Here is a 24,696-nt window from a genome sequence, read left to right as displayed (position 1 = left end):
GCTGGAACTTGTGGGCCCAATCCTTTTTGAATGAGTCTCTGATGAAGGATCTTTTCAAGGACCTTAGTGAAGTACATGGAAATCACATCTATTGCTCTGCCCGCATTTCCTACCTTTTATTCAGACTAACTGTTAATGCAGCATCTTCTCATGACAAAGATGTATTGGCGGTCTGATTAATCCCTGCTCATCCCAGTGATAATTTGCCCTCAATATTTTTTCAAGAACTTTCCTCCACTAATGGAAGCTCACAGGAGCATTATTAGCATGTTTTTTTCCCCTACAGATTTTCTTAAAAGGGGTTGGGACCACAGTTACTATACTCTAGATATCTCGCACCTCATTTCTATCTAGTGAATAATTAAAAATTTCAGCCAGAGGCCCAGCAAATCTCCTTCCTTGCCTCTTGCATCAGACTATGATAAATACCATCTGGATTTATCAAAGATGATCTATCAACCATTAAGCCCACTAAGGCACTGAGTACTTCAGAATTAGAATCAGAATCAGCTTTATTATCACTGCACATCCTGAGTGGTAAAGGTGCCAGTTGATGGATGTTACTTTTTTGAAGCATCACCTTTTGAAAATGTCTTTGATAGTGGGGAAGCTAGTACCCACAATGGAGTTGGCTGAGTCTATAATCTTCTATAACTCCTTCCAACCCAGTGCAAAGGTGCCTCCATACCATACAGTGATGCAACCAGTCAGAATGCTCTCCGTCTCCAAAATACCAGATCTCCTCAAAGTCCTAATGAAGTATAGCCACTGACATGCCTTCTTCACGATTGCAACAATATGTTGGGCCCAGGATCAATCCTCTGATATGCTGAGGTCCTGGAACTTGAAGCTGCTCAACCTTTTCTCTGCTGATCTTTCAAGGAAGACTCGCATGTGTTCTCCTGACTTCCCCTTCCTGAGTGCACAAACAATTCCTTGGTCTTACTGAGAAACTAGACATTCACATATCCTTTCAGTGATTTCTCCAACTACAAAGACAGTGAATATTTTTTCATTGGTATTCACAAAGGAAACTAAGTACATCACTCTCTGGATTCACATACAGATTTGCCCATAGACCCTTTTTAAAAATTATTATTTACTTGAGCCCATTTTCCCTACTGCGGTAGAGGCTTTCGACAGCTGCTCACCAGAGTCCTCTGTCTTGGGCCAGTCTTTGAAGTTGTTCGCAAGGTGTACCCCATCTTCAAAGATCCTTCCTTTCCCAGGGAGCTTCTGTTAACATTTCTGTAGCTCTGGGTTTTTGTACAGGTTTGCTAGTCCAAATGCCCAACTCTCATCTTTTCATAGCCAAACTTGAGATCATCCATGTCAGAATTCATTGCCCTTAATGAACCTTACTGCTTCCTGGTTTCTCTTTTTCCTTATTGTACTCAGGAAACCTAACCACAAGGAGGAACCTGTTACTACTGCCTGTCTTCCCTATATGTCCACAGTTTCTGGAAGGGTCGCCAGGATCCTGAAGAAACAGCAGATAATTACCATCCACAAACCCCTAGCTCAAATCCCAATTTATATGGGTCAAAGAATACCTGGGGCTTAGTACGGCTGAGGGACGGACGATGGCAGTTAAGTATAGCTACCACCAGACTAGACCTGCCTAGACATCATCCCTGATGAAGATGGCGGAGTTTGTCATCAACACATCAGTTAAAATCGCCCCTGGAACTGGCAAGAAGCCTAAGAGTTTATGCGTCAGGAAAGCACTCGATCATTTTTCATCCCTGTTCATGTCCACCATGCAACATGCCCTTTTTCCCCCTCTGAGTGTATGTCTGTTGTTATCTACATGAAAGTAGAAATTGTTTCACATATGAAATTGAGACTAGCAATGGAAGATTAAGAATATTTCCGTCTAGAAGAGTAAGCCAGACCACGTAAAATAAAATTTTATGTTGGACTGTTTACTTTGTTGACTATTTAAAACTAATAACAATAGTCAAATATTTTCGGCTGCAATTCACATTGTGCACATTGTCACCATTAGGAAGACTCAACTGTTTCTCCAGACTTTTCCTGCTGAAATATATTTGCCAAACCAGAGTCATAGAGCTTTACAACGCAGAAAAAGCTCATCTAGTCAGCGCTGACCATTATTCTGTCTAGTCCTATTGACCTACACTTGGACCACTGCCGTTCATGGCCATCCCATCCATGTACTTATTCAAATTTCTCTTAAATGTTGAAATTGAACCCATATCCATCACTTCTGCTGGCACTTCATTCCATACTCTTATCATCCTCTGAATTAAGATGTTCCCTTCAAGTTCCCCTTAAATATTTCACCTTTTACTTTAACGTATAACCTCTAGCTCCAGTCTCACCTAACCTCAATGAAAAATGCCAGCTTTCATTTAACCTATCTGTACTCTGCATAATTTTGTGTACCCCTATCTAATCTCCTCTCAATCTCCTACACTCCAGGAAATAAAGCTCTAATTTTTTCAACCTTTCCTTATAACTAAGGTCCTCAAGTTCTGGCAACATCTTTGTAAATCTTCTCTGTACTCTTTCAATCTTATTGATATCTTTCCTGCAGGTAGGTGACAAGAACTGCACACATTACTCCAAATTAGGCCTTACTAACATCTTATACAACTTCAACATAACATCCCATCTTCTGTACTCAGTACATTGATTTATGAAAGCCATTGTGCCTAAAGTTCTCTTACATTCCCAGCTACCTGTGATAGTGCTTTCAATTAATTATGAAACTGTATTCCCAGATCCCTCTGTTCTATTGCACTCCCCAGTGCCTTACTACTCACCGTACCAGTCCTAACATCATTTGTCCTGCCAAAGTGCAATACTTCACACTTATCTTCATTAAACTTCACCTTCTTATTCTGGTGTCTTCCCCCTTCCTTTCCAGTTCTGAAGAAGGGTCTTGGCCCGAAGCATCAACTAACTATTCATTTCCATTGAGGCTGCCTGACTTGCTGAGTTCCTCCAGCCTTGTGTGTGTTGCTTAAGTTCCATCTGCTATTTTTCAGCCCATTTTTCCAGTTAGTCCAAATACCATTGCAAACATTGATAGCCTTCCTCACTGTCCACTACACCCACAATCTTGATGTTATGCACAAACATCCTAATCTAGTTTACTGCATTATCATCCAGATTGTTGATATAGATGACAAACAGCAATGGACCTTACACCAACTCTGCCAGAAGTCACTGGCCTCCAGTCAAACAGGCAACCATCCACTGCCACATTCTAGCTTCTCCCGTGAAGCCAACGTTGAATCCAGTTTGCTACCTCATCCTGAATTCCAAGTGACTTAACATTCTTCACCAGCCTCTCAAGTTGGACCTTGTCAAAGGTCTTGCTAAATCTCATGTAGACCACATTCACTGACTTACTTTCATTAACATTCCTGGTAACCTCCTTGAATAACTCAAAGATTATTAGTCATAACCTACCAGTGCACAAAGCTATGTTGACTATCTAATCTGGCCGTCTATCAAAATACTTAGATATCTCATCCTTAAAGTACCCTTCAATAATTTATCCACAACTGATAACTGTCTCATTGGCCTATAATTTCCTGGCTTACTCTTACAGTCTTTCTTAAACAAAGTAAAAACATTAGCTATCCTCCAATCCTCCAGCACCTCACCTGTGACTAAGGATGTTTTAAATAACTCTGCTAGGGCCCCTGCAATTTTTACACTCGCCTCCCACAAGGTCCAAGGGAGCACCTTGTCAGGTCCTGGGGATTTATTTCCCCTGCACATCCAAAATAAATTAGGGAAACTGAAAAAGCAAGAACTATATGGGAAATTGAAAACATGGAGGTGCTATGATCCATAACAAGAAAAGCAAATATTTATCTAAATATTGTTCCTTACCTTAATATATTCTATTGTAAGAAGATCATCTTCATTGTTGTCCAATGTGGTGATAATATAAATGGGTTTATTGTCAGAATCTAGAAAACATTTTTAAATAAGGTTATAATGGATCACTGATATATTTTTTGCAAAACAGCTACATTCCTCCAGCAGCTATAACCAAGTCCTCCCAAAATCTATCTTTAATTTTTCACAAGTGTGTTTTTAAAAACCTGATATATTTGTTCCATTTTTATGTTTCAAAGTTTGGCTTCCTGTAAACAAAGAAAACTCAGGGCTGCTTTCACCACCTTGATGCTCAAGTCCACCAAATCTTCAAGCTTTAATAAGCTTCAACCCATGCACTCACTCACATTAAAAACTGCTAATCCATTTTCAAAATGTTTAACTGCTTCCCAATGACCCAGCAATTAGAATGCAATTCCAGGAGTCTTCTGAGGCCGCCCCTCAGGATTAAGGATAATTTGCATGCATTGAAGTTCAGTGCATCGTGGGATGGCTGATGAGAACAGTACAAGAACCCTCATAGGAGTTGCTTATTGGGATTGGTGGGTAGGTAGTGAGGTGATGCACTTGTTTCCCCATTTTTACAGCACTTTATTCCCAATATGGATCCATTTTGTTTTTATATACTACTCTGAACACTCCTCTTCCATCTGCATTGTGAGAGATTTCCAAGAGCCAGTAGAAATGTTGCAGGGAAATTTGAGGGAAATCTTGAAATGTTCACCTTCATATGGCTGGTAGTATCTATCCATGATAGAAGTCAGGTCAGAATAGTGCTCTTTGACAGTCTCGTTGAACGCAGCCTGACGTTTGCACCAAGTATCAGAATGTACCACAATGAACAGAGGCTGGGCTAATATTCGTTCTCACCAAAATACCAGCTCCACATCAATAATCAGAAACGTACATCCACGGGTGCGTATACATTTCACAACACATGATTGTGATTCAGTTGTTTATAAATGACTATAATGTACACAATGCATACCCTTGATGGAGTTGAGGGTATCATGAGTGAAACATGCATGCAGTTTGCAAAATGTGGCTGTTAAATTTCTCATGGCAATGATTAAGCATGTCGACATTCTTCTAAACACTCTCCTTAATAAATCCATGTACTCAGAATAGCCCAAACATGAGGAAATCTGCAGATGCTGGAATTTCAAGCAACACACATAAAAGTTGCTGGCGAACACAGCAGGCCAGGCAGCATCTCTAGGAAGAGGTACAGTTGACATTTCGGGCCGAGACCCTTCATCAGGTCCTGACAAAGGGTCTCGACCCGAAACGTCAACTGTACCTCTTCCTAGGGATGCTGCCTGGCCTGCTGCATTCACCAGCAACTTTTGTGTGTGTTACTCAGAATAGCCGTAGTCTTATTCCAGCAGCATTGTCCACCCACAACCCACATACACAGCACAGTCAAGTGGACAACACTATCTCAATGAAATATAGTCGGCCCTTCATTATCCGCGAGTTCCGTGTGCGCGAATTCAATCGGGAAAACCCAAAAGTTCGCTCCCCAGCACTCGCTGTTGGAGCATTGTTCACCCTGTGTCTCGTTCGTTTGCTACTTTGCTTCTGTGAAAAAGTGGCTCCTAAAAAGCAATTACGTGGTCAAAGCAATTCCTCAAAGGCTGAGAGGGAGTGTAAAGTGCTCTCTCTTGCTGAGGAATTAGAAATATTAGATCTTTTTAAAAGTGGCATGTCGCATTCCGAAGTGAGCCGTAAGGTCAGAAAGAATGAATTGAGCAGCATTCGAAGCTGAAATTCATGGTAGTGTTAGTGCTAGTGCTAGGGATGACTGGCTGGCTACGTAAAGCACCAGAGCCTCAAGAAGTTAAAGATCACGGGAGAATCGGCATTGGCAGCATCAGCGTTCCCAGAAGAGCTACAACGGTTGCATCTCTACTGAACATGTACAGACTTTTTTTCTTATCATTATTCCCTCTACAATACAGTATAACAACTATTTACGTAGCATTTATACTGTATTAGGTATTATAAGTCAATGGAACAGAAACACTGAGGGCGTCAGGTCCTGTGCTGCGCTAGGTCCTAAAAGTCCACCCGCATTGAGACAGATTAAATAAGGGACTTGGGCATCTGCGTTTTTTGGTATCCGTGGGGTGGGGGTGGAGGTCTTGGAACAAATCCCTCGCAGGTAAGGAAGGTCAACTGTACTGGCTAGGCATCAACTCTGAGATTGTCTCTGAGAGGACTGATTTGCATGTATTGAGAAACCTGGCATTGTTGAAATGCAGTTCAGATAGAGAGACAAAGATTAGTGTATCAGCTCCCTTAGAGTACATTGATTTGTCACATGTTCCAAAGTACAGTGAAAATCTTTTGCATGACATTCCATACAAATCATTCATTACAACAGTACACTGTAGTACAAGAAAAAGCAGTACTAGATTGCAAAATAAAATGTTGGAGCTACAGTGAAGGTGCAATGCAGGCTGATAATAAGATGCGAGATCATGGTTAGATAGATTGTGAGGTCAAGAGTTAATCTTATCACACTACGGAATCACTTCACAGTCTTATAACTGTTATAGTACCTGCCATTGAGCCTGGTGATATATGCTTTCAGGCTATTGTGTCAAGGAGGTAATAACGACCACAGCAACATGCACAAAATGCTGGCGAAACTCAGTAAGTCAGACAGCATTTATGGAAATTAACAAACAGTCCACATTTCGAGCGGAGTTTGTTCTTCAGTACTGGAAAGGAAGGCGGAGGGTGCCAGAATAAAAAAAGATGGGGGGGGGAGGGGAAGGAGGATTCCAGAAGTGATATGTTGGTAGGAAAGATAAAAGTGGAGTGAACTTTTATAGGAGAGGAGTGTCGACCGCAGGAGAAAGGGAAGGGTGAGAGGATCCAAGAGGAGATGACAGACAGGTGAGAAAAGGAAAGAATTCAGTGTGAAGACTTGGGGGGGGAGGGGTGAAGAGATGCAGAGGGTCTGGAGTGGTAGCGAAGAGCACAAGGAACTTCATCACTGCTGAGGCAGCGGGAAGATGGGGTGAGCACGAAAGTTCGGGAAGTATAAATATATACATTCAAAAAGCTTGATGCATTTTCTAGCCTGGCTGACTTCCTTTAGGATACGTTATAAAGCATGAGGGAGTCCATCTATAATCTCTTGCAGGATTTTCTATTTTTCCTAGTTGGGAAGTAGTGTACGTCTCAATACCTAGCTTTCACCAATCCCAGCACCAGTGGTTCAAACATCAGGCCTCTGAACAGTATCCAGGATGTGGACTACAAATTACAATGGGAGATAGAAAAGGAATGTAAAAAGGAGTGTAAAAAGGGCAATGCTGTGATAGTCATGGAAGATTTCAATATACAGGTAGACTGGAAAAATCAGGTTGGTACTATATCCCAAAAGAATTTCAAGAATATTTACAAGATGGCTTTCTTAAGAGCATCTTGTGGTTCGGCCCACTATGGGTAAACTATTCCAGATTGGGTGTTGTGTAATGAACCAGATTTGATTAGGAAGCTTAAGGTAAAGAAACCCTTAGGAGTCAGGAATCATAATATGATAGAATTCATCTCGCAATTTGAGAAGGAGGAAAAATTGAATATATCAGTATTACAGTGGAGTAAAGGGAATTAAAGAGGCATGAGAGAGGAGCTGGCCAAAGTTGATTGGATGGGTACACTAATAGGATGACAGCAGAACAATGATGGCTGGTGTTTCTGGGGGAATTTGGAAAGCTCAGGAAAGATACATCCCAAAGATGAAGAAGTTTTCTAAAAGGATGATGGCTGACAAGGGAAGTCAAAGTCAGCATAAAAGCAAGAGAAGGCATATAATGGAGTAAATGCTGGAGAGGGAATAATGGATATGCTGGTATTGGAGAGGGTTCAAAGGAGGTTCACAAGAACGATCACAGGAATGAAAATGTTAAGCTTTTTATTGCAATTAGCTTCTGGAGGTACAAAACATAAGTGCTGATGAGGAAGTTTAAAATGAACTTTCCACGACCTGTTGAAGCACAGCAAGATGGTAGAGTTTTATCAAAAGTGCAGCATGAGTTTTTCTTTGCAAGAGGAGAGATATGGTCGAGTTTTATAAAAAAAAAAGGCAGAAAACAGACAAAATTCATAAGCTCATAAACAGCGAGTACTGGGCAAAAATAATATTAAATTTTAAAAAAGCTGAAATGGCTGTCTACATCAGAAAGATAGAAGTACTCAACAGATAATGAACAAGTAACTGGCTGATGAATAATGAACAAATTGAGCAGTATTTCAAAGTAAATGGAATAGGAAACGAGTGCTAGTTGTGCTGAGTGCAATTGATTGAAGAGCATATAGTTTGCTTATAGTTTACAGACTGCTCCAATCAAACCAGCTGAAACGAGCCTTTCTGATATGTAAAAGTAAACTGAAACCATTGTTGATTGCAGAGGGTGTTAGGTTTCATGAGTGGAATCAAAAGGAAGGGGAGCTAACATGGCTGAACCGAGGAAATTGTCTGAGCATTGCCAGTTCAGTAATAATGCAATGAGAGATCATCTAGTTTCTGGACATTTACAACAAAGCATATAAAAATGGCTCTTAACTTAAGCACAACTCACATTTAAAAGAGCAATTGAAATCCTTGTATCAATGGAAACAGCAGCCAGAGATACAAGTGAGTTCCAGTCAGGAATGAAAGTGGGTGTGGACAAAACAGCAACATCTAAATGTAAATCTGCCTGGTTGCACAAATTGAGTTACTGTTAGATCAGGGGCTCACATACACCAGACCAATGCAGGTTTAAAGGTGAACATTGTAGAAAATACAATGAAGTAGGACACCAACAAAGAGCATGCTGGGCAGACAAAAATAAACAGGCTACACAGGGAAGAGAAAAAGATAAATAGTCAAGTTGTGGTTTCAAAAACAGTACTACTCTGCATGATGTTAATGAAAAATCTGATAATGATCAGGGACACAAGATAATCAATATGAAAACTAGCAATAGACAACCAATATATCTTAAGACAGAAGTGAATGGCAAATTAATTAAAATGGAATTAGACACTGGTTCAATTGTTTCAATCATTCCACAAAATGGGCTTGATCGGCATCTCAAATATACCAAATTAAAGCGTGCAGATATCCAACTAAGAACTTATACTGGAGAAAAGATAACTCCTGTAGGAATGACATCTGTAACAGTGAAATATAACAACCAACAAGCCACATGTGGCTTTGTATGTGGTTTAAAAAAACAGGAGGGCCAGTATTGGGAAACTTTTAAAGAACAACAGAAGATAACTAAAAAGGCAATATGGGGAGAAAAGATGAAGTACGAAGGTAAGCTAGCCAGGAATATAGAGGGGGATAGTAAAAGCTTCTTTAGGTATGTGAAGAGGAAAAAATTAGTTAAGACCAAATTTGGACCCTTGAGGGCAGAAACGGGTGAACTTATTGTGGGGAATAAGGAAATGGCAGATGAGTTGAACAGGTACTTTGGATCTGTCTTCACTTGGGAAGACACAAACAATCTCCCAGATGTAATAGTGGCCAGAGGACCTAGGGTAATGGAGGAACTGAAGGAAATTTGCATTAGGCAGAATATGGTGTTGGATATACTGATGGGACTGAAGGCTGATAAATCCCCAGGGCCAGATGGTCTGCATCCAAAGGTACTTAAGGAGGTGGCTCTAGAAATTATGGACGCATTGGTGATCATTTTTCAATGTTCTATAGATTCAGGATTAGTTCCTGTGGATTGAAGGATAGCTAATGTTATCCCACTTTTTAATAAAGCTGGGAGAGAGAGAAAACAGGGAATTATAGACCAGTTAGCCTGACATCAGTGGTGGGGAAAATGCTGGAGTCAATTATAAAAGATGAAATAGCGGCGCATTTGGATAGTAGTAACAGGATTGGTCGGAGTCAGCATGGATTTACGAAGGGAAAATCATGCTTGACTAATCTTCTGGAATTTTTTGAGGATGTAACTAGGAAAATGGACAAGGGAGAGCCAGTGTATGTAGTGTACCTGGACTTTCAGAAAGCCTTTGATAAGGTCCCACATAGGAGATTAGTGGGCAAAATTAGAGCACATGGTATTGGGGATAGGGTACTGAGATGGATAGAAAATTGGTTGGCAAAGAGTAAGGATTAACGGGTCCCTTTCAGAATGGCAGGCAGTAACCAGTGGGGTGCCACAAGGCTTGGAGCTGGGCCCGCAGCTATTTACAATATATATTAATGATTTAGATGAGGGAATTAAAGTAACATTAGCAAATTTGCAGATAACACAAAGCTGGGTGGAAGTGTGAAATGTGAGGAAGATGTTATGAGAATGCAGGTTGACTTGGACAGGTTGGGTGAATGGGCAGATGCATGGCAGATGCAGTTTAATGTGGATAAGTGTGAGGCTATCCACTTTGGTCGCAAGAACAGGAAGGCTGATTACTATCTGAATGGTGTCAAGTTAGAAAAAGGGCAAGTACAACGAGATCTAGGTGTCTCTGTTCATCAGTCACTGAAAGTAAGCATGCAGGTACAGCAGGCAATGAAGAAAGCTAATGGCATGTTGGCCTTCATAACAAGGGGAGTTGAGTATAGGAGCAAAGAGGTCCTTCTGCAGCTGTACAAGGCCCTGGTGAGACCACACGTGGAGTATTGCATGCAGTTTTGGACTCCAAATTTGAGGAAGGACATTCTTACTACTGAAGGAGTGCAGCGTAGGTTCACAAGGTTAATTCCCGGGATGGCGGGACTGCTATATGTTGAAAGATTGAAGCGACTGGGCTTATATACACTGGAATTTAGAAGGATGAGAGGGGATCTGTTTGAAACATATAAGATTGTTAAGGGATTGGACACGGTAGAGACAGGAAGCATGTTCCCGATGCTGGAGGAGTCCAGAACCAGAGGCCACAATTTAAGAAAAAAGGGGTCATGGACAAGGATAGATCTGGTCCTAGGGTTGAGGTTCTGAACTGGAAGAAGGCCAAATTTGAAGAAATGAGAAAGGATAAAGGATCTAAAAAGCGTGGATTGGGACAGGTTGTTGTCTGGCAAAGATGTGATTAGTAGGTGGGAAGCCTTCAAAGGGGAAATTTTGAGAGTGCAGAGTTTATATGTTCCTGTCAGGATTAAAGGCAAATTGAATAGGAATAAGGAACCTTGGTTCTCAAGGGATATTGCAACTCTGATAAAGAAGAAGAGGGAGTTGTATGAAATGTATAGGAAACAGGGAGTAAATCAGGTGCTTGAGGAGTATAAGTAGTGCAAGAAAATACTTAAGAAAGTAATCAGGAGGGCTAAAAGACATGAGGTTGCCTTGGCAGTCAAAGTGAAGGATAATCGAAAGAGCTTTTACAGGTATATTAAGAGCAAAAGGATTGTAAGGGATAAAATTGGTCCTCTTGAAGATCAGAGTGGTCGGCTATGTGCGGAACCAAAGGAAATGGGGGAGATCTTAAATAGGTTTTTTGCGTCTGTATTTACTAAGGAAACTGGCATGAAGTCTATAGAATTGAGGGAATCAAGTAGTGAGATCATGGAAACTGTACAGATTGAACAGTACAGAAAGGAGGAGGTGCTTGCTGTCTTGAGGAAAATTAAAGTGGATAAATCCCCGGGACCTGACAGAGTGTTCCCTCGGACATTGAAGGAGACTAGTGTGAAATTGCGGGAGCCCTGGCAGAAATATTTAAAATGTCGCTGTCTACGGGTGAGGTGCCGGAGGATTGGAGAGTGGCTCATGTTGTTCCGTTGTTTAAAAAAGGATCGAAAAGTAATCTGGGAAATTATAGGCCGGTGAGTTTAACATCGGTAGTAGGTAAGTTATTGGAGGGAGTACTAAGAGACAGAATCTACAAGCATTTGATAGACAGGGACTTATTAGGGAGAGTCAACATGGCTTTGTGCGTGGTAGGTCATGTTTGACCAATCTATTGGAGTTTTTCGAGGAGGTTACCAGGAAAGTGGATGAAGGGAAGGCAGTGGATATTGTCTACATGGATTTCAGTAAGGCCTTTGACAAGGTCCTGCATGGGAGGTTAGTTAGGAAAATTCAGTCGCTAGGTATACATGGAGCGGTGGTAAATTGGATTAGACATTGGCTCAATGGAAGAAGCCAAAGAGTGGTGGTAGAAAATTGCTTCTCTGAGTGGAGGCCTGTGACTAGTGGTGTGCCACAGGGATCAGTGCTGGGTCCATTGTTACTTGTCATCTATATCAATGATCTGGATGAAAATGTGGTAAATTGGATCAGCAAATTTGCTGATGATACGAAGATTGGAGGTGTAGTAGACAGTGAGGAAGGTTTTCAGAGCCTGCAGAGGGACTTGGACCAGCTGGAAAAATGGGCTGAAAAATGGCAAATGGAGTTTAATACAGACAAGTGTGAGGTATTGCACGTTGGAAGGACAAACCAAGGTAGAACATACAGGGTTAATGGTAAGGCACTGAGGAGTGCAGTAGAACAGAGGGATCTGGGAATACAGATACAAAATTCCCTAAAAGTGGCGTCACAAGTAGATAGGGCTGTAAAGAGAGCTTTTGGTACATTGGCCTTTATTAATCAAAGTATTGAGTATAAGAGCTGGAATGTTATGATGAGGTTGTATAAGGCATTGGTGAGGCCGAATCTGGAGTACTGTGTTCAGTTTGGGTCACCAAATTACAGGAAGGATATAAATAAGGTTGAAAGAGTGCAGAGAAGGTTTACAAGGATGTTGCCAGGACTTGAGAAACTCAGTTACAGAGAAAGGTTGAATAGGTTAGGACTTTATTCCCTGGAGCGTAGAAGAATGAGGGGTGATTTGATAGAGGTATATAAAATTATGATGGGTATAGATAGAGTGAATGCAAGCAGGCTTTTTCCACTGAGGCAAGGGGAGAAAAAAAAACAGAGGACATGGGTTAAGGGTGAGGGGGGAAAAGTTTAAAGGGAACATTAGGGGCGGGGGCTTCTTCAAACAGAGAGTGGTGGGAGTATGGAATGAGCTGCCAGATGAGGTGGTGAATGCGGGTTCTTTTTTAACATTTAAGAATAAATTGGACAGATACATGGATGGGAGGTGTATGGAGGGATATGGTCCGTGTGCAGGTCAGTGGGACTAGGCAGAAAATGGTTTGGCACAGCCAAGAAGGGCCAAAAGGCCTGTTTCTGTGCTGTAGTTTCTATGGTTTCGATGGGTAGGCTATTTAGAACGGAGTTGAGGAAAAACTTTTTCACCCAGAGAGTTGTGGATCTGTGGAATGCTCTGCCTCAGAAGGCAGTGGAGGCCAATTCTCTGGATGATTTCAAGAGAGAGTTAGATAGAGCCCTTAAAGATAGTGGAGTCAAGGGATATGGGGAGAAGGCAAGATCGGGGTACTGATGGTTGATGATCAGCCATGATCACAGTGAATGGTGGTGCTGGCTCAAAGGGCCGAATGGCCTACTCCTGCACCTATTGTCTATTGTGAGGCCATGATTAGCTGGGACAACAATGTAATAGGAGATCCATCCACTGTGTGCATGCTACATCCCATGTAACAGAATCAACTGAAAGTGAATTAAGAAATGTTCTGGATGGTGCCACAGAGCATTCAAGGGTGGCACTGGAAAACTCAAACATATCAAGGGTAAAATAGTGTTAAAGCAAATTGCCACGAGCAAGTTTTACAAAGCCTGTCCTATTCCTTATACCATCCACGATACTGTTTCCAATAAGTTAGAATGCATGGGGGCTAAAAGAGCCAAGGATGGGTCTATCAGGATCTCTGGTGATTTTAAAGTCACTATCAAACACAGTACTGAAAGTAGATCAATACACTGTCCAGGATAGAGGATATCTTTTCAAACCTTTCTGAAGGGAAACACTTCAGCAAATTAGACTCAGCTGAGGCCGAACTATAGAGATGGAAGAGTAAAAAGTTTTTCACCATATACATTCACAAAGGCTTTATTGCAAAAATAGGCTTATTTTTGGAGTAGCATCTGCCCTTTGGCAGAAAGCTATGAACCAGATGCTGTAAGGCTGCCCAGGTACTCAGTGTTATCTGGATGACACCACTGTTACTGGTAAGGATGACAAGGAACATTTCCAGAATCTTAAGACAGTTTTAAATAATATTAAATAATTTAAAGTTTTAAACAGTTTTAAATTATCTATTATTTAGATGAGGAGAGAATTCAAAATGCAGAGATGCAAAGGGACTTGGGAGACCTTGTGCACGATACCCTAAAGCAGGGGTCCCCAACCTTTTTCGTACTGCAGACCGGTTTCATATTGACAATATTCTTGCGGACCAGCCGACCTCGGGGGGGGGGTAGGGTTGCCAACGTACAAGAGTAGCAGTCAAATGCAAACAACAGGAATTCTGCAGATGCTGGAAATTCAAGCAACACACATCAAAGTTGCTGGTGAACGCAGCAGGCCAAGCAGCATCTATAGGAAGAGGCGCAGTCGACGTTTCAGACCGAGACCCTTCGTCAGGACTAACTGAAGGAAGAGTGAGTAAGGGATTTGAAAGCTGGAGGGGGAGGGGGAGATGCAAAATGATAGGAGAAGACAGGAGGGGGAGGGATAGAGCCGAGAGCTGGACAGGTGATAGGCAAAAGGGGATACGAGAGGATCATGGGACAGGAGGTCCGGGAAGAAAGACGGGGGGGGGGGTGACCCAGAGGATGGGCAAGAGGTATATTCAGAGGGACAGAGGGAGAAAAAGGAGAGTGAGAGAAAGAATGTGTGCATAAAAAAGAGTAACAGATAGGGTACGAGGGGGAGGTGGGGCCTAGCGGAAGTTAGAGAAGTCAATGTTCATGCCATCAGGTTGGAGGCTACCCAGACGGAATATAAGGTGTTGTTCCTCCAACCTGAGTGTGGCTTCATCTTTACAGTAGAGGAGGCCGTGGATAGACATGTCAGAATGGGAATGGGATGTGGAATTAAAATGTGTGGCCACTGGGAGATCCTGCTTTCTCTGGCGGACAGAGCGTAGATGTTCAGCAAAGCAGTCTCCCAGTCTGCGTCGGGTCTCACCAATATATAAAAGGCCACATCGGGAGCACCGGATGCAGTATATCACCCCAGTCGACTCACAGGTGAAGTGATGCCTCACCTGGAAGGACTGTTTGGGGCCCTGAATGGTGGTAAGGGAGGAAGTGTAAGGGCATGTGTAGCACTTGTTCCGCTTACACGGATAAGTGCCAGGAGGGAGATCAGTGGGGAGGGATGGGGGGGACGAATGGACAAGGGAGTTGTGTAGGGAGCGATCCCTGCGGAATGCAGAGAGAGGGGGGGAGGGAAAGATGTGCTTAGTGGTGGGATCCCGTTGGAGGTGGCGGAAGTTACGGAGAATAATATGTTGGACCCGGAGGCTGGTGGGGTGGTAGGTGAGGACCAGGGGAACCCTATTCCTAGTGGGGTGGTGGGAGGATGGAGTGAGAGCAGATGTACGTGAAATGGGGGAGATGCGTTTAAGAGCAGAGTTGATAGTGGAGGAAGGGAAGCCCCTTTCTTTAAAAAATGAAGACATCTCCCTCGTCCTAGAATGAAAAGCCTCATCCTGAGAGCAGATGCGGCGGAGACGGAGGAATTGCGAGAAGGGGATGGCGTTTTTGCAAGAGACAGGGTGAGAAGAGGAATAGTCCAGATAGCTGTGAGAGTCAGTAGGCTTATAGTAGACATCAGTGGATAAGCTGTCTCCAGAGACAGAGACAGAAAGATCTAGAAAGGGGAGGGAGGTGTCGGAAATGGACCAGGTAAACTTGAGGGCAGGGTGAAAGTTGGAGGCAAAGTTAATAAAGTCAACGAGTTCTGCAGCGTGCAGGAAGCAGCGCCAATGCAGTCGTCGATGTAGCGAAGGAAAAGTGGGGGACAGATACCAGAATAGGCACGGAACATAGATTGTTCCACAAACCCAACGAAAAGGCAGGCATAGCTAGGACCCATACGGGTGCCCATAGCTACACCTTTAGTTTGGAGGAAATGGGAGGAGCAAAAGGAGAAATTATTAAGAGTAAGGACTAATTCCGCTAGACGGAGCAGAGTGGTGGTAGAGGTCAAATGCGTTGGGTTTACCCCGAGAAAGACTACAATGACCATGAAGCCTTGCGCGGGCACCAGTGCGCATGCGTTTACGTGTCGATTTCTTAAAAATTGTTTTTGCCAATTCTGTTGGCAGCGGCGGCGGGGGGGGGGGGGTGTTAATCACTACCAGAATATAGGTGATAAGTGGCTAATACACTCAATTTCGTTTCTAAAAGGGTTTATCTAACGAATTTAATATTAAACACACAACGCATATTTTCCTTGCATGAATATAGCGATAAGACAATTATCAGGGGAGGACGGGGAGCTTGAAGTGTTGAACGAACTTCCAGTAGAAGTGGCAGAGGCAGGTTCGATATTATCATTTAAAGCAAAATTGGATGGGTATATGGACAGAAAAGGAATGGAGGGTTATGGGCTGAGTGCAGGTCGGTGGGACTAGGTGAGAGTAGCGTTCGGCACGGACTAGAAGGGCAGAGATGGCCTGTTTCCGTGCTGTAATTGTTATATGGTTATATAAGTCACTTATAATAGCATCATAACATTTTAAGTAACGTTTGGATATTAAACACACAGCACATATTTTCCCCATATGAACATATAAAATCATTGCAATGCACCAACATCGCTGAATCAGTGGGAGCCCTGGGCTTGTTTCCTGCAACGAGACGGTCCTATCGAGGGATGATGGGAGACAGCGATACTCGAAGGGGGTTCCTTATGTCCAGTCTATTCCGCAATTTAGTTTACGTTGCATTCATTGCAGAGATATGTTGGAAATGGAAGCAACGTTTTCAGTGCTTTCCTGACTATCTCAGGATATTTAGCCTTGACTTTGATCCGGAATGCCGGCAGAGATGTTATGTCAAACATACTTTTCAGCCCGCCGTCATTTGCAAGCTCGAGGAGTTGATCTCCTTCCTGCACTGACATGGATGATGCGCGGGTAATGACCTCGCGTGCGTTCAAGCTCAACAGTGCATGACAGGGAATGAGGAAAGGTGCAGCTGACTCCTATCGCCAAATCATATCGTTTCCTCGCGGTCCGGTAGCGCACGCCTTGCGGCCCGGTACCGGTCCGCGGCCCGGTGGTTGGGGACCGCTACCCTAAAGGTTAAACTCCAGGTTGAGTCAGTGGTGAAAAAGGCGAATGCAATGTTGGCATTCATTTCTGGAGGTATAGAACATAAGAGCAGGGATGTGATGTTGAGGCTCTGTAAGGCACTCGTGAGACCACACTTGGAGTATCACGTTCAGCTTTGGGCTCCTTATTTTAGAAAGGATACACTGACATTGGAGAGGGTTCAGAGAAGATTCACGAGAATGATTCCAGGAATGAAAGGGTTACCGTATGAGGAACATCTGGCAGCTCTTGGGCTGTATTCCCTAGAGTTCAGGAGAATAGAGGGGGAGATCTCATAGAAGCACTCCGAATGTTAAAAGGCCTGAACAGATTAAATATGGCAAAGTTATTTCCCATGGTAGGGGATTCTAGGACAAGAGGGCACAATTTCAGGATTGAAAGACGTCCATTTAGAACAGAGATGCGGAGAAAGTACTTTAGTCAGAAGGTGGTAAATCTGTGGAATTTGTTGCCATAAGTGGCTGTGAAGGCCAAGACACTGGATGTATTTAAGGCAGTGTGAAGGCCAAGACATTGGGTGTATTTAAGGCAGCGATAGATAGGTTCTTGATTAGTATGGGGAGAAGGCAGGGAGCAGAGATGACTGGAAGAATTTGATCAGCACATGACTGAATGGTGGAGCAGACTCGATGATCAAATGGCCTAATACTGCTCCTATATCTTATGGTCTTACGGTCTTGAAAAGATGAGAAGATTATGGGCTCAGAGCATGATGCAACATGTGAATTCTTTAAACCAATCATCACTTACTGTGATCACACCATTGATGCACTAGATTACACAAGTCTGCTGAGAAACTTCAAGCAGTGGTGGATTCTCCAATGACAAAGAACGTGTCACATTTGTGGTCCTTTTCAGGATCTGTCAATTTCTAGAACAGTTACCTGCCAAACCTGACTACTGTGCTCCACTCCTTGAAATTACTATAGATTGGGAAGAAATGGAAATGGACATTTTTTTGAAAGGTAAATAAAATAGTGACAACAGACATTACGATCCATATCGTTCAGTGAGGTTTGCCTGTGACACCTTACTTTATGTTATAGGTGCAATCATATCACATGTTAGGAGTGATGATAGTGAACACCCCATAGCCTTTGCATCACAATTCCTTACTGCTGTAGAGAAAAATTATGCACAGATTGACACAGAGGCCTTGAGTTTGGTTTGGGGGTGTAAAACTTTTCAATCAGCACATGTATGGGAGGAGAGAGTTCACCCTCATTACTGATAATCAACCACTAATGTCCATTTTCAATCCACAGAAGGGTGTTCCTTGAAAAGCAGCAGCATGAATGCAGAGCTGGGCTCTGTTTCTTGGAGGACACAATTATAAGATCCAATTCAAATGGACAACTAATCATGGAAATGCTGATGGATTACTTGGAAAATTTACAAAAGAGGACACTCCTGTTGTCATATTCTCCCTAATGCCAAATGAAAGACGCGACACCGTCTCAGGTCTACGTGGCCATCCAAAGTGGATGGAATGTGCAGTAAAAATTTTAGTTCATTCTTTTTTTTTTAAATAGCACTGGGATGCACTTGTCCTTCACCAGGGTTGCCCTGTGTGGGAATTGAAAGTTGCTGTACCATCCAAGCTGAGTGCTTAAGTGTTGGAGGAGCTACATGCCAGTCAACTAGGCATGGTCAAAATGAACACTTTGGCTTGAAACTTTATCTGGTAGCTTGGGATAGATCAGCAGATCAAGTAGTTTGCCATGAACTGTTCAGGATGCTATCGTGTCTAACACATGCCGAAGCAGCATCTCTCCATTCCTGAGAATGGCCTTCATTGCCTTGGCAGAGAAGATATGCGGATTTTGCCAGACCATTCAAGGGCACAAATTTCTTGGTGGAAGTGTATGCAGCTACAAGGTGGCCAGAATTGTTCCCAATAGCCTGCTCTAGAACCTCATACACTGTTGATCTGCTGAGAAGCACCTTCTCAAGGACTGGTATACCAGAACATTTAGTCAATGACAATGGACCACAGTTTGTTGTGGAATAGTTCCAGTCATTCTTGAAAATGCATGGAATAAGACATGTTATATCTGCACCATGCCAAGCTACAATATTTTTGCAGACTGGCTGACGGGGGGTAGGGGGGGTGTTCAAGTTCAACAGTGTGTGACAGGGAATGAAGAAAGGTGCAGTTGACTCATATCGTTTCATATTGCCAAATCATATCGTTTCCTCGCAGTCTGGTAGCACATGCTTTGCGGTCCGGTCTACAGAATGCACTGAGAGCAATGTCAGCAACACACTACACCAACACGGAATCAGAAGCTTGCTAGTTTCCTCCTTGCATGTCCAATGCAGCACATTCCATAACCAACAATCACCAGCTATGCTCTTCCTGGGTCAACCCTTGCACTCATGCTTGGATCTCCTCAAACCCAGTCTTGGGAGTATGCAGACAAATAGCTGAGACAAATTAAGGGCTCCTCAAACAAGGAGGTTCAATGCTTCACTTCTAGATAAGCAGTACTGGCGTGGGACTAGAGGTCATCAAAAATGGGTACATGGAAAAATTAAGGACAGAACTGGACTACTTTCCTACACAGTGGAGATTGTGTTTTAAGTCATCTGGAGATGACATATCGATCAGTTGATGACAGCAGCTTCAATTGTTAGAGAAAAAAGGTGCGCAGAACTGTCAGAACCACTTCTTACAGTCCCAGGGTTAACTCCTACAATCACCAAGGATGAGGCCCCAGATCCTATACTGTTTACCTGCCACCTGCCAAGCAGAGTGACTGTCCTAATCAGGAAAGACATTCTCCCACAAGAGTAGGATTTCCTACTCAGCAATTAAATGGGACTACTTAAAATTTACTATGCTATGCATATCTACATAGTACAGGTTTCCCCCGCCATCCGAAGGTAGAGCATTCCAATGAAACGGTTCATAAGCCGAAATGTCATAAAGTGAAGAAGCAATTACCATTTATTAATATGAGAAAAAAATTTCAGCATTCCAGACCCAAAAAATAACCTACTAAATCATGCCGAATAACACATAAAACCTAAAACAACAGCAACAGATAGTAAAAGCAGGAATGATATGATAAATACACAGCCTATATAAAGTAGAAATACTTTTTGCAATCATTGAAGCACTATCTAGCGCAGCGAAAATCTCACGCATGCGCTCTCGGCAGAAGCACTCTCTCCAGTAAACTGTAAGCTATGAGGCTGCCAAATCGCACCAAATAACAAATCCTACTAAATAACACAAAAATACACAGCCCATATAAAGTAGAAATACTTTTTGCAATCATTGAAGCACAGTTTAGCGCAGCGAAAATCTCACGCATGCGCTCTCGGCGGAAGCACTGTCGACACAGGCACTGCCGGCTGAAGGCACTGTCAGTTAAAGGACTCTCCAGTAACCTTTAAGCAATGAGGCTGCCAAATCATACCAAATAACAAATCATACTAAATAACACAAAAATACACAACCTATATAAAGTAGAAATAATGTATGTACAGTGTAGTTTCACTTACGGGAATCGGGATGGTGTGTTAGGCTGAGTCGTCGGAAATTTGGGTGGTGGGAGGTAGAGGAGACTGGGGTGTCATCTCATCATAGTCTGTTTCCAATAGGGTAGCCAGGTCATCATCTTCTATGTCTGCCTGCCTCGATGTCGAAGGTCGATGTTCGTCTTCTGTTGTGGCTGATGTGCAAGGCTTGAAAAACGACAGTATACTTGACTGCTAAGCACTCAAAACATCCTGCAAACCTGCCCTAAACCTATGTGCCCTTTCAAAATTAAAGTCATACTTCTCTGCAATCATTGCAGCACTGTCAATTGCAGCGAAAATCTCATGCAACTGCTTCACGTTCAGTCCCTGGACGACTTCATTTTTGCTACTGTGTTCGGTTTCGATTGTTAATCTTTCCTATTGCAAATGCATCAATTCTTCATCTGTCAATTCTTGGTCATGGGATGCCAAAACCTCCTCAACATCATCTTTGTCAACTTCCACAAACCCAGCCTCCTTAGCCAAGTTCACTATTGTCATATTTATCGTTGATGGTTCGAAGCCTTTAAAATCGTTCACTGCTTTGGGACATAGTTTCCTCCAAACGCCATTTCTCACTGAGACTGTTAGCCTATCGAGAGCATCTCCCATGTTGGCGATTGCCAGTTCTATATTGTAGTCTTTCCAGATCTCTCGCAAAGATGCTTTGGAGTTGCCCTCTCTGTCAATAGCATTTACAATAAAATGCATCACATTTTGCGTATAGTAAGCCTTAATTGCGGCTATTAGGCCTTGGTCGCACGGCTGCAGCAAAGATGTCGTATTCAGCGGTAAGAACGCAACATGAATGTTATCGCCATACTCAGTAATGTCAGGCGGATGAGCAGCACAATTATCGACAATCACAAGATATCTGTTATTGAGGTTATTTTCTCTACAGTATTTTTCAACAAAAGGACTAACGTATCTGCTCATGTACTCAGAAAAAAGCACTTGGGTGTTCCAACTGCTTGGATGTGAACAGAACACAACGGGAAGTGTTTTCTTATCAACGCCTTTAAGTGCCCTCAGATTTTCTGAATGGTACACAAGTAGAGGCTTAAGGACAGCAACACCAGTGGCATTAGGGTAAACCTGTCCTTCGATGCCTTGTGTCCCTTAGCCTGCTTTTCTTCTTTCAGAATAAATGTCTTACTCGGCAATTTTTTCCAATAAATTGCAGTTTCGTCACAGTTAAACACTTGCTTATAAGAATAACCACCTTCTGTAATTATTTTCTTCAGTTCTGCTGGAAACCTTTCGGCAGCTTCAGTGTCAGCCGAAGCACTCTCTCCGGTAAACGTTAAACTATGAAGCTGCCCTCGCCTCAGAAACCGATCAAACCATCCATGACTACCTTTAAATTCCACTTTCGCAACACTTTCATCACCATCGGCCAGTGCTTTCTGTTTCAGCTTATTAAAAAGACTGACCGATTTCTCCGTAAGTACAAGATAGCTTAAAGGAACACCACGTTTTGTACACCCATCAATCCACTCAAGCAATAGACTTTCCATTTTATCCATTACTGGATGCGGACTAAGAGAGACAACTTTGCTACGAGCAGAACCAACAGTAACATCGGCAGCTTTCAAGACTTTTTCTCTCTGCATATAAATAGTGCGAATGTTGGATGCAGGCAAGTTCAATGCGTGGACAACGTCCTTGCTTCGTTCACCACGATTGAAACGCTTAATTATGTCTAGTTTTACGCTAAGTTTAACACTCTTACGAGTTCTTTTAGGCTTTTCCGATACCTTGGAACTCATCTTGCTAACGGACGCACAAAATAAATCGAGATAAAGCACATGTTTAAGCAATAGCGGCTAGAATGCAGTTCCGAGGGAAGAGCTTGGCAGTTTGGGGCAAGTGCTGCGTTTTTTTTCTCACGCCAGCATTTTTTTTCTCACGCCGCCATTTTTTTAACTCGCCGCCATTTTTTCCCGCGCTGCTTTTTTCGTAACAGTGAAAAAAACCTTCTGTTAGCGAAAACAGGGTACTAATGTAGGTCTTTCGTAACAGTGAGGTTTCGTAAAGCGAACGTTCGAAAAGCAGGGGACACCTGTAATTGTATTATGTACATGTGCATTTAAGTTTAGATACTTTTGCCATTGAGTTGGAGTTTATAGCTAAGCAGAGAATAGTGTTACACATTAAAAATTTCAGGAATATGAGTAATATTGCAAATATATTGTTTCATTAGGCATCCTTTGATTACATTATTCATTATGGGTTATACGTAGGTAATACACGAACGGTACACATAATTACGCCACCACATCATATGTAAGCACCTCACTATTGTAAAATGAGACAGACTGAGTCACACTGAGTAATTCAATCTACTCAATTTTGGAAAATCAGCAATATTTATTTTTGTCTCCTCAAAGGCAGAATGATCTGGGAAAATTAGAGATAGTCCAATTGTGTAATTAGTATATTATGGTCAAAAGTTTTACCCAGTGCCAGCTGTTATGCACAACATGAAAGACAACATTATCATTTAGAAGCTGCCAGCATCTTAATGTCACAATTAAAGATGACAATGATTTGACAAATGGTTTGGCCTTCTTGAAAATTTAAGCCATCAGGACCCACCAAATATTTCCATTAATATGTTAATCAATTTGCATTTTTAAAAAATGAGTTATATCATTTTTCTAGTTTCTGACTCCTGCTTAAACTTAATTATAATATACTAATCTAATTTTATTTGGATGACTTAGCACAATGTTACAAAGAGCATTTGTAACATTGCAGGCTTAATGAAACTTTAAAAGAAAGCAAAAGATGGTCCTTAGATCTAACTAATTTAATTGCTACATGTTCCGACAGGGGAAGCTTCCTGAACAGAAGATTCTCAATTTGATTATGTCATAACATAGGTTCACCAAACTGAACTGGTAAAAACCTCAGATTCCTATCATACGCACATATCCTTGTTTCACCACAGTATACATTAACAAGTTTTGGTGTATTCCAATTGATCGATCTTGACTCTTTCAACATCCCTGCCAACTTAGTACAAGCCTATTAATTATTTAGATACATGAAGCATTCATTGTAAAATGGAATATAAACTGAGTCATCAAGTGATAATGTAATGTCCTATTCATAAACTGTACAATCACTTGATAATAGAAAGAACTTTAAATGCACAATGCAACTTTAATCTTGGAAGGTTACCTAAGAAATCATCCTTCTTACCTCTCTGTTCAGGACATTTTAAGCTGACTTCTTTGAGATACGTATGCGAAGTCATATCATATGTCCTCAATTTCAGTTCTGTACCAAGTCCTAATATTTCCAACTCCAATACAAGATTTTCAGTACCTTCTACGTGACGAAAAATTCCAAGTAGCATCTATGACAAAATAAATCAAAAATTTTCAAATAATATTCTGCATGAATTTTGGAATATCAAGTGATGAATCCCTCTTATATACTACCTCTTTTTTTGAGTTTCATTCCATTTTTACTTCACACCATTCTGCAGCTATTCAACTATTAGAGATATTAATACCATTAATATCAAAGGGTAAACTTGATGTTTGTTCCTGAGCTTCTTGAGCAGGAAATCCAATCATTCATCTCAATAAATGATTAGATACTATGTACAAGTCATGTGCCATTCCTGATTGCACTAAGGCATGAAGGGACCTGCTTTATTTCTGTAATGGAAGAGACTTTGGTACAAGACTTTGTAAAAATGAATAGTTCCCATAATGGAAAAAAAACATATAGCCCAGTAGGGGATTCTGACTGACAAAGACTGGTATAGCCTGAGAAGAGTAAAAGTTGTTGACAAGGCAAGCATACTCATGACTGAAATGTGGCCATCGTCACCAGGCTTTAATCTGATGAATTTCAGCAAAAATTAGCATTAAAAATCAGGAATATAGATTTAGCAGCATTTTAAATAGGTATTTAGATATATTCTTCAGTGGCATAACCACTGCTGTGGGATCAGGAAAACATGCCTGTGTTAACAGCTTTCAGATGTACCCAATATTTATTGTATCATTCATAATATTTATTTAAAATTTAATGTTACGGATTGAAATTCTACCCCCAGCCCACTCTTCATCACCACAACAGCTTACTCGTTATCACTACAAAGGTGCCTTTCATTAAGA

The 24,696-nt window shown here is 41.9% G+C and overlaps 1 protein-coding gene across 3 annotated transcripts in view; it reads right to left on the bottom strand.

Moving 5' to 3' along the window:
* Positions 1-24,696, bottom strand: part of vps13a (vacuolar protein sorting 13 homolog A) — a 307,850-nt gene that overhangs the window by 176,495 nt on the left and 106,659 nt on the right. For all 3 annotated transcript variants that reach the window (XM_063068778.1, XM_063068780.1, XM_063068779.1), the window contains exons 26-27: positions 23,768-23,924; positions 3,871-3,950 (exon numbers count right to left, since the gene is read on the bottom strand). In XM_063068778.1, the coding sequence (XP_062924848.1) occupies positions 3,871-3,950; positions 23,768-23,924 (237 nt within the window). The remainder of the gene's footprint in view (positions 1-3,870; positions 3,951-23,767; positions 23,925-24,696) is intronic.

This window comes from Mobula hypostoma, chromosome 16, assembly GCF_963921235.1.
Source record: "Mobula hypostoma chromosome 16, sMobHyp1.1, whole genome shotgun sequence".
NCBI classification, from domain to species: domain Eukaryota; kingdom Metazoa; phylum Chordata; class Chondrichthyes; order Myliobatiformes; family Myliobatidae; genus Mobula; species Mobula hypostoma.
This window is presented reverse-complemented; position numbering and strand designations above follow the sequence as displayed.